Raw genomic sequence first — 10,373 nt, 5'->3', positions numbered from 1 at the left:
CCCCCGAGTGTTATTATACCTGGCTCTTTCTCTCTGCTGCACCCCAGAGCTGGGTGCATCTCAGGGGGCTCCTAAGAGCTGTTATGTTGGGCTGCTACCTAGCTGCTCCGCCCCAGAGCTAGGTGCATCACTGCCTCCTGCCCAGCTCTGTTCTATGCCACCACCACCCCAGAGCTGGGTGCTTTGCGGGGGGAGGGGGGCTCTTCCTACCCCCCGGGGCAGTTGTTGGCACCCCTGATCTGCCCCAGGCGCGGAGGGTGCGCGAGGTGCTGCGCACACTGGCACAGAAGGTGGCCGAGCTGGAGAAGCAGCAGAGCACGATCCTGGCCACGCCCCTGCCCGAGGACGGTGAGCAGAGGTTGGGGGCAACTGGGATGGGGCTGTGGGGCTGAAGGGCAATGGGAGAGACTGGGACGGGGCTGCAGGGGGCTGTGCGGTACTGGGACAGGGTGGGAGGAGGAACTGGAGGGAGGACTGGGACAGGGCTGCATGGGCACTGGAGGGAGGGCTGCAGGGCACAGGGGTGCCAGGAGGCCGTGGCAGGGACTGGGGGCTGTGAGGGGTACTGGGAGACACTGGGGAGATGTAGAGTTGAGGGCAGGATCTGAGGCCCCTGGGGGTGGGGCTAAACCCTGGGGGTGTGGCCAAGGCTGACCTGCCCGCCCCCCAGGCATGAAGCGCGACTTGCAGCGGCTGCGGGAGGAGATTCGGGAGCTCGCCAAGGACGTGCAGGCACAGCTCAAGGGTGCGTCTGGGTTTTTGGGGCCGGGGTTTTGGGGTCTCGGACACCTGGACTCCCTGGGGTGGGGGCTTGGGCCCCGGATGCCTGGGCCCCTCACCCCTCCTGCCTCCCCTCCCAGCCATGGAGCCCAAGAAGGGGGCTGAGGACGAGAACCACAACACAGTGGCTGCCCGCATGAGGCGAACACAGGTGAGGTGGGGTGTGGGGGGGAGAGCTGGGCTGGGGAGGGGCAAATACCTCCCGCTGCCCCACCACTAACTGCTCCCCTAATTGCCCCCCCAGCATGGGATCCTGTTCCAGCAGTTCCAGGCGCTGATCAACCAGTGCAACGCCAGCCAGTCGGCCTATCGCGACCGCAACGTGGAGCGCATCCAGCGCCAGCTGCAGATCAGTGCGTGGGGGCGGGCGCCTGGGTGCGGGGGGTATGTGGGGGCAGGTGCCTGGAATCTCACACCCCGTCTCTTGTGCAGCCGGCGGCGGGGGGGTGTCGGGGGAGGAGCTGGAGCAGATGCTGGAGACGGGGCAGACTGAGGTGTTTGTGTCCAACGTGAGTGTCGGGGGAGCGGGACTACGGTCGGGGGGGCGGGGCCATGGCAGGCTCTGACCCCGCCGCCTGCCCCCAGATCATGAAGGACACGCGGGTGACAAAGCAGGCGCTGAACGAGATCGAGACGCGTCATGGCGAGATCCTCAAGCTGGAGCGCAGCATCCAGGAGCTGCACGACATGTTCACCTACCTGGCCACCGAGGTGGAGCTGCAGGTACCCACTTCCTGTCCCGGACACCCCACCCCTGCTTCCTGTCAGGAGCCAGGGCCGCTTCCTGTCCTGGATGCGCTCCCTAGGCCTCCTGTCAAGGGGCAGGGCCACTACCTGCCCTGGTTGTTCCATTTCCTGTCCCTCTGCTTCCTGTCGGCAGGCCACTTCCTGTCCCAAATGCCCCACTTCCTGTCATTTAGGTGCGACTACTTCCTGCCTGCCACACTGTTGCCAGTGGTGTCCACCTCCTGTCTTAGGCACAGCCACTTCGTGTCCTGAGCACATTATTGGCCATAGGGGAGGTCACTTCCTGTATGCCCCATGCCCTGGACAAGTGCCCACTTCCTGTCCCAAGCACATCATGGGCCACGGGAGGGGGTCACTTCCCGTATGCCCTGGGCCTACCCACTCCTTGCGTGCCCCCTGGCCACTTGCTGACGCTCGCTGTCTGCCCGCGGGGGCGGCGCAGGGCGAGATGATCGACCGCGTCGAGAAGAACATCCTGGACTCGGAGGACTACGTGCACAAGGGCCATGAGCACCTGGCGGCCGCCCGTGAGAGCCAGCACAAGGCCCGCAAGGTGCCCGGGCGCCTGGGTTCCTGGGGCTGGGGGACCCGGGTACCTGGGGAGGGAGCCTGGATGCCTGGGTTCCCTGGGGGGTGGGGCTTCTCCAGCCATCTAACCCCTCCCCTTCTGCCCCCCCGCAGAAGAAGGTGATGATTGCCATCTGCCTCTCCCTCACGGTCGTCATCATCATTATCATCATCGGCGTCGCCATCGGCACTGGCTAGCATCGCCCCTTCCCGCCCCCCTTCCCGCCACCTGGCCACAGCCTATTGGGCAGGGCTTGGAGTAGGGGGCTGGATGGGTTTGGGGGCGGAGCCAGGGTGATAGAGGGGTGGAGCCAAGCTCCCTGCCCTCAGATTCCTGCAGTTCCAACCTCCCCGCACCTCCCCCAGCCTTCAAGCTGGGTGGGACCCTTGCACTGACAGACAGACAAGCTGAGGCTACTTCCTGTCTTGGGTGGGGCCACTTCCTGCCAGTTGATTTTCTCCTGTGGTCCCGCCCTTCCTTTTTCACTTCTGGTCCGGGCCATTTCTCCCCTCCCCCTTCTAGATTTGTGGCCCACTTCCTGCTGGGGGTGGGCCTTGCCCCTCTCTCCTAGACCCACTTCCTGTCTCACCCTGCTGGGGGGCAGGGCCCACTTCCTGTCTCACTGGGCATCACTTCCTGTGGCTGCCACCATGTGCTGGCAGGCTTTAAAGGGGCGGGAGCCTGGATGCCTGGTTCTTCGTGCCCCTCTCTTAACACTGCCTTGTGCCCTCTGTGCCTTTTTTAGGGGGGGGACCCTGACTTGTCCCCCCACATCACTACAGCACACACCAGTATTAACCCCTTCCCTCCTGGGCGCCCGGTCCCCTGGGTCCCTGGGGTGGGGCCAAGCCCCCGGATGCCTTGGTCTGTCTTTCCTCTTGAATGTAATGTGGGCGGGTTTGGGATTTCTCATTTTGGGGGTGGGAATTCTGTATTTTGGGGGCGATGGAGAATAAATGCACTTTGTGACCTGTTGTGCCTGGCCGTTTGTTCTGCCCCCACCTCCCGGAGCTAGCTGCGTGTCAGGCCCGGGAGAGCTCTCCCCATCCTGCATGTGTGTCCACCCCCCCCCCATGTTATATGTGGGTGTTTCTTTGTTCCACCCCAGAACAGGTTGCACCTGGGCCCATGGTGTGATCAGGCAGGGGGCTTATAGGGAGTTATTGTCGAGTTATTCCACCCCAGAGCAGGTCGCATCTGAGCCCTGGGGGTGACCTCATGGGAGAGGTTGTAGGGAGCTAGTGTCCAGCTGTTCCACCCCAGAGCTGGCTGCATCTCAGCTTGGGACAGCCTTCCACCCCCCTTGTGTTACGTGCTGCACCATCCCAGAGCTAACCGCATCCAGGGCTAGCGAAACCCACCCCCCTGGGGATCAAGCCTCTCTCAGGGCAGTGATGTGGGTGGCGTGACTCAGTTACCCCCTTCCTGGGCCCAGGCTGGGCTGTGGTTATTAACCCCCAGGTTGGGGGCAGGGGGGTGTGGTTTCCTGCTCTGTTTCCACTGTGCCTTTTCCTGTTCCCCTTCAGTCTTCAGGTTCCTGCTTGTGGCCCCCCCAGGCTGGGGGGGGGCAGGGGCAGGAGTGAGGTTTGACATTTTTTTATTGGGTGGGGAATAGCGTTCGTGTGTGTGTAGGCATAACCTAGACCCACTCCCAATAAGTCTCCCTCGCTAGGTACAAAGGAGAACATTATTGGTTACAAGGAGTAGGGCTGGATTAATAGTATCAGAGAAATCCCATAGAGCAGACAGGGTGGCATGGTAGCCTTTGATCGCACATCTGAGTTACTGCATGCTGTATATCTAGTCAGACCTCCGGTAGCTTGCTCACGGGTATCGTCCAGAGGCAGGTGGAGATTCGCTCTGGAGGCGGGCGGTTCCTTGATCGTGACTTTTGAGAGAGAGCACGGTTCAGATGGTCCAGCTCTTCTCTGTTCCTGAGTATCCCTCATGGCTGCTGCCCCCTCCTGGGCAGCCCTTGTGCCCTCACTTACCTGGTCCAATGGAGGCCAGCACCTGTTGGCCGCCAGCCACCCAATTTGAAATGCATCACTGGTTGCTGGGCAGACTGGCAGTCTGCAGCCCACCAGGGAGCCCAAGCCCGTCACCCAGGTATGCGATGCCAGTCAGGTGGGCAGAGGGAGCAGGTTTCCCCCTCCCTCAGGAGTGTGTCCAGCTCAGGTTACCCAGGGAGATAGGGACGGTGTGTGTCCTGCTGGGCCCACCCTAACCAACTTGTCACAGAGCAGAGTTTTGGGGGAGAAACAGAGGTGGCTTTCTGCCACACCAGACTATTCTTTGCCCTGCTGGCTACAGCATCACGTGCCGGCTCATGTTCACACTGGTTAATTATTGCCCCCAGGTCCCTTCTATTCGTGGCGCTGGTCAGGTTGGCGTTGCCAAGCCCGTAGCTGCGCAGGGAGGGGGTTGCTCGTCCCCAGGTGGAGACTTTATATTTCTCGACCGCGCTCCCCCATAACTCGGTGTCGTGCGTGAGCTTGGCCAGCGATCTCTTCACCCCCACGTCCAAATCGTTAATACAGATGTTGAAAAGCACTGGACCGAGCACCGACCCCTGCGGGACACCGCTGCCCGCTTCTCACCAGGACGACACGGATCTGTTCGCTGCGACGCTCTGGGTCCTGCCCCGCAGCCCGTTTCTCACCTCTGACTCTCGGAGTTAAGCCCACAATCCTCCGATGCTGTCGCGAGGACATGGTGGGATACCGCAGCAAAGGCCTTTTGGAAGTCGAGGGACACAATGCCAGCCTGCTCTCTCGTGCCCAGGTGGCGAGTTACCTGGTCGCAGAAGGAGGTGAGGTTGGTAAGGCAAGACCTGCCCACGGTGAAGCCACGCTGGCTGTCGTTCAGGATCCAGCCTTCTGCAAGCTGATCGCAGACAGGCTGCTTGATGGACTTTTCTAGCATTTTCCCCAGGATGGAAGTCAGGGTAATCGGCCTATAGTCACCCGGGCCCTCCCTCCTGCCCTGCTTGTGGATGGGCACAGCACTGGCCCTCTCCCGAGCGCCACGAGGTGTGGGAGAGTTTCGCCGGGGGCTCCGCAATGACTTCGGCTAGCTCCTTCAGCGCTCTCGGATGCAGACCGTCCGGTCCCGCTGACTTATGTACGTCCAATGTTTTTAATCGGTCATACACCCATTCTACAGCAATAGTAGGAAGGCGATTCTTCCTACCGTGCTCATCCTCTACTCTACCTGCTGTGGTTTTCCCCTTGGTCCCGTGAAAGACCGAGACGCCATCGTCATTCAGGAGTTCAGTTTTCTCCTGGGTGCCGGTACCCAGCTCTCCTGAGCTGTTGAGCAGTGGCCCCCACTCCCATTTGTTTCCTCCTGTTCCCTGCGTACCTAAAGAAGGACTTCTCCTTGCCCTCGATCCCCGTCGCTAATCGAAGTTCTGTCGCCGCTTTAGCCTTTCTTACCTGCAAACGCGGGCTGTTGTGGAATAGTCCTTGGGGCCCGTCCCGAGCTTCCAGCGCTTATTAGCCTCTTTCTTCTGAGGACCGTGACTTCCCCGTTTAGCCAAGACGGCTTCCCAGCCCTTCCAGTACCTTTTCTCCGCGTGGGAACAGACTTCCTTTGTGCTTCAAGGATCGTGTCCTTCAGGAGCAACCACTCCTCGTGCACACCTTTGGCCTGCAGTCCCTGGCCCCGCAGCACTTCCCCTGCTGGTGACCTGAGCTTGTGGGAATTTGCATTTTTCAAGTCCAAGACTTCAATCCTACTATCCTATTTGTCTGCCTTATGTCGGACAGCGAATGTGATTGGTTTCATGATCGCTGTTGCCCAGACTTTCCACTATATTTAAGTCAGGCACTAGATCATTTCCTTTGGCCAGGACCAAGACTAGCAGAGAGTCACCTCTGGTTGGCCCGCGCACCGCCCGAGTCAGCAAGAGCTCCTCGACGCAGGTCAGGAAGGATTGCAACCCATCCGACTTGGCCGAGTCTTCCTCCCAGGAGATGTTTGGGTAATGAAAATCACCCGGGACGCCCGTGTCATGTGCATGTGTGGCCTGAGTCAGTTCTCGGGTGACCTCCAGCTCGCGTTCCTCCCCCCGGTTTGGTGGTGTGTAGTTAACACCTAGTTAGGTCTCTCTCGCCGCCCCCTGTGCAAGTTAAACCAGGGGGTGTCAAGCTGTCTGTTTTTGGTTCCAATGTCAGTCGCCAAGGAGGTGTGCTGCTCCTTCGCATAGAGAGCAACGCCAGCACCTGTCTTCCCTACCCGGTCCCGCTGTGCAGGGTGCAGCCCTCCAGGGCTACGCTCCAGCCGTGTGGGGAGTCCCACCCTGAGATCCCTACTGCATCGTACTGCCCACCAGCAAGTAGGAGGCCTAGCTCCTCCTGCTTGTTCCCCGCGCTCCTGGTGCGGGGATATCGGCACCCGTGTCCTCCTGCTGAGGCCCTCGTCTGTGTAGACAGGTGTCTGCATCTATATGGATATAGCATAGATGTGTGTGTATAGAGAGACACACACACACACACACACACACACACACACTATGCACATGTGTGCACACATCCCCACGCACTGTATTACACACACACACACACACACACTATGCACATGTGTGCACACATCCCCACGCACTGTATTACACACACACACACACACGTGCACGCATGCACACACACAATGTTCCTTCTCCAGCACCCATTGGAGCCACTCAGCTGTAGTGTGACACTGGGCCACATGATGGCACATGCTGACTTCAGGGGACAGCGACACACTCGTTCTGCACACCCCGTGCTACACATGCGCGCATGTACTCACGTAGTGTCCACACACAAGGGGGCGTGTATACCTATGCACACATGCACATGTTGTGTGTGTATGTGTGTCTGTATAGTGTATATAGTTCCTGGGGATGTGTGCGCACGCACGTGTATAGTGCCTGGGTGTGTGTGTACATACCCACACCCACACACACAATGTGTGTGGGTGTACATGTGATGTATGCACATACATGCACACGTGTGTACATTATACATGCACGTAATGTGTGTATGTGATCGATATATGCATACACAGGCACACGTGTGTGTGTGTATGTCTATGTCCATATATACACAGATGCACATGGTGCCTGGATGTCTGTACAGACATGTACACGTGCACATACATACGTGTGTGTGTGTGTGTGTGTGTGTGCCTAGAGGTGCACAGGCAGACACTTTTCTCCCAGGGGCGGGAGCCACGGGGGACCCCAGACACTGCAGTTCTTCACGCTAGTGAGGACCTGTCCTTCCCGGACGCCGAGGTCCCATACGTCACCTTTGGTCTGCCCTGACGCCCCCAGCACCAAGTGCTCGTGTGAGAACTGGTCCGAGCCTGGGGTGGGGCACATCCTGCGCCATTTCCTGGCAGCGCTGTCATGCATGTGGCCACAGCCTCTGATGTGGCCTTGTGTATCTGCCCCCACTTTGTTGTGGCTTCGCACCTCCACACAGCCAGCTGCATGTCTAACTGCCTCGGTTTCCTCCCCTCCCCCCACCCGGATATGGTGCAACCAGTTCTGGGGTGGTGCTGATGGGGACCACCTGAGGGTAACACCGCCCCTGCCCCCAGATCAGGCCCAGGCCAGGGCCCTATCCCAGTATTCCCGGGCTTCAGACACTGAAAGCGGAGGGGGCCTAGGAGGCTGCACGTCTGGGTCCTCTGGGGTGAGGTGGGGGTGGGAGCAGGGGGTTTGGGAGCCCAGACACCTGGGTTTCCTGGGGTGGGAGGGTACAAGCAGGGGGCGGGTCTGGAAGCCCAGACGCCTGAGTTTCCCACTAACGACCCCAGGACTAATGACCCACTGCAGCTCTGAGCTATTTCTTGGCCTGGCTGGTTGGTCATCTTCCTACCCATTCTCAAAGTGAGTGAACAAGTGCCTCATTCACCATGTTTATTGGTTGATGGCAGGATGCATAACACAATGCCACCCTTTCCCGTGTAGTCACAATGTTTCCAGCTTCTCATTGGGTGCAGAAAACTTTGTGGGGGTCCTATGGGGTGGTGGATCCCATCATTCCCCCCCTCCCACCTTACCCACATCCTACATCCTGTGCAAGTCAGGCCATCCTATCTGGGGTTGGGGAGCAATGGTTAGACTGGTACCAACTGGGGGAAGGTTAGGGGGGGTTGCTTGCTTCCATAGCAGAGGGCATAACCTCTTTCTGGGATCCAGCTGGGGTCATAGGTTGGTTGGGGTTGAATTGAGTGATGTCATTGGTAGGTTGAGGTTGGGTTGAGTTCGGGTCATGGGTTGGGTTCAGTTGATTGGGTAGGTTGAAACTAGTTTGAGTTGGGATCTTGGGTTCCTGGGTAGTTTAAGACTGGTTGAGTTGGGGTCTTTGGGTAGCTTGGGGCTTAGTTGACTTGAGGTAATTTTTGGATTGAGGTTGGGTTGAGTTGTGCTCGTGGGTAGGTTGGGGTCTTGGGTTGAGTTGGGGTTGGATTTATCTACAGCCACAGAGCATCCACTGCCATGGTCTCCTCCAGTGTGATAGGTGGCCAGTTTGGGTGTGGGGCCTTCTCATTATCTTGGAGTTGCCTAGCGTGGCCAAGAGGTTGACCAATGAATTGGTCTGGGCTGGGTTGTGATGAGCTTGACTAGTTCTGCTAAGTGGTTGGCCAATGGGTGGCTTGAATTAGAGTTGACTAGTTTGGCCAAGAGGATGGCCAGTGGATGAGTTGGGTCAAGAGGCTGGCCAACGGATGGATTGGGTTGGGTTGTTCCTGCCTCAGAGCAGCGGTTGGACTAGATGTGGGCCCTGGAGGTCCCTCCCAGCTCCACCTCTCTTTGATTCATCTCCCTGCTTCCCTCCCAGGGTTTTCCCAATCCCGGTCCAGTTGACTGCAACACCAGGAGGCTGTGGGACATAGTCCTGGCACTTGTCCCCCCCCAGACTGGGCCCACATTGAAGCTGGTACTGGTACTCCAGCTTGCCATGCTGCAGGTAGCAGGTCTTTTGCTGGGAGGCACCAGCTACTACGAGTTCATCACAGGTCCCCAGGAGGTCATTGTCCCACCCATTGTCTTCATCCCACACCTGCACCCGCAGCTTGGAGGCCACGGTGACCGTCACGGCCCCGAAATCCAGACGGATGTTCCAGGTGGGATTGTCATTGTTGTTCACAGTGCTGGTTTGGAGCAACTTCTCCAGGTAGAAGACCTTGACATAGGCGTCCGTCCGACTGAAGTAGTCGCCCCACAGGCCTTGGCCACGTTTGATGGTGACCTCCAGCTTGCCCAGACCCCGCTTCTTGGAGCAACACATGGTGTTGGCCACATCATCCCCAGGGCAGACGCAGGAGCAGGGGTCCCGGGCACTACGTTGGGTGCCCGGCGGGCACGGCTGGGTGCAGTTCCTCCACAAGGCCCGGCCATGGATGTACTTGCTCACCGCTCGCTGGAGAGCCTTCCTCCTTGGGTCCTCCTTCTTGACCAAGATGTGGAGGGGTGCCAGGGTGTAGGAGAGCAGGCCAGGGTTGGCTTTGACACCTTCCAACCAGCTGGTGTAGGCACTGGCATCCTGCCTGTTGGAGAAGAGCAAGTCTATGTGGTCGTGGCCTCCGATGATCTCCGTGTGGCGCTCCCTGTAGGCCTCGTGGAAGCTCGTCTTGAGGTTCTCCTTCTGGCGCTGCTCCCGGCACATCTTGGAGGCTGCCTCAACCTTGGCAGTCTCGCTCCCAGTGCTCACAGCCGCTTCTACCTCCAAGCAGTCCTTGACTTCGTCAGCTGTCAGCCCATCCAGCGCTGTCTGGCAGGTCCGGATGGCTGTGATGTCCCGGATGCGGCCCCCCGCATGCACATTGGTGAGGTAGTGGGTGCCGTAGATGGCAATGAAATTGTGGTACTCAACATGAGAGGCCGGGGTGTAGTCCCTGGGCAGGTCCCTAATGGCCCGGGTGAAGTGAGGGGAGAGCGGAGGCTGGTGGGCGATGCGGAACCTGGTAGGGAAGGCGTCATCTTATGAGGGCATGGGTACAGAGGGATTTCCGGATGGGGGCATATGCTCCCAGCCAACCTACCCACAACCTCAACCCAACCTCAACCTACCCTTGGCCTCAACTCAACCCAACCTCAACTGACCCCTGACCTCATCTCAACCCAACCTACTACAAACAACAGCCGCAAAGTGACAGAGAGCAGATGTAGGTTGGACATCAGGAAGAGCTTCTTCCCAGTAAGGGCTGCCAGATTCTGGAACGGGCTCCCAAGGGAGGTGGCGCTGTCCCCTATCCTGTTGGCCTTTAAGAGGAGATTGAACAAGCA

At 59.0% G+C, this 10,373-nt stretch overlaps 2 protein-coding genes across 2 annotated transcripts in view; one reads left to right on the top strand and one right to left on the bottom strand.

The window, feature by feature from the left end:
- Positions 1-189: 189 nt before the first annotated feature.
- Positions 190-3,076, top strand: STX4 (syntaxin 4). Its single transcript, XM_006037543.3, has 8 exons — positions 190-348; positions 671-745; positions 861-931; positions 1,025-1,133; positions 1,213-1,289; positions 1,366-1,503; positions 1,970-2,080; positions 2,209-3,076. Exons 2-8 carry the CDS (start codon positions 673-675, stop codon positions 2,290-2,292), a joined length of 663 nt encoding a protein of 220 aa, XP_006037605.1. The 5' UTR covers positions 190-348; positions 671-672; the 3' UTR covers positions 2,293-3,076.
- Positions 3,077-7,992: 4,916 nt separating this feature from the next.
- Positions 7,993-10,373, bottom strand: part of PRF1 (perforin 1) — a 3,244-nt gene continuing 863 nt past the window's right edge. The window contains exon 2 of the mRNA XM_006037548.2: positions 7,993-10,048. Within this exon, the coding sequence (XP_006037610.1) occupies positions 8,839-10,048 (1,210 nt within the window). The 3' untranslated portion in view covers positions 7,993-8,838. The remainder of the gene's footprint in view (positions 10,049-10,373) is intronic.

The sequence above is a fragment of the Alligator sinensis genome, unplaced genomic scaffold (genome assembly GCF_000455745.1).
Source record: "Alligator sinensis unplaced genomic scaffold, ASM45574v1 scaffold1511_1, whole genome shotgun sequence".
Lineage (NCBI taxonomy): Eukaryota > Metazoa > Chordata > Crocodylia > Alligatoridae > Alligator > Alligator sinensis.
The sequence above is the reverse complement of the archived record's forward strand: the minus strand, read 5'-3'. Positions and strand labels throughout refer to the sequence as shown.

Coding starts and splice junctions, on each gene's coding strand:
- STX4 (XM_006037543.3), top strand. CDS start 673: ATGAAGCGCGACTTGCAGCGGCTGCGGGAGGAGATTCGGGAGCTCGCC. Junction 932..1,024: donor CCCGCATGAGGCGAACACAG/GTGAGGTGGGGT, acceptor TTGCCCCCCCAG/CATGGGATCCTGTTCCAGCA. Junction 2,081..2,208: donor GCCAGCACAAGGCCCGCAAG/GTGCCCGGGCGC, acceptor GCCCCCCCGCAG/AAGAAGGTGATGATTGCCAT.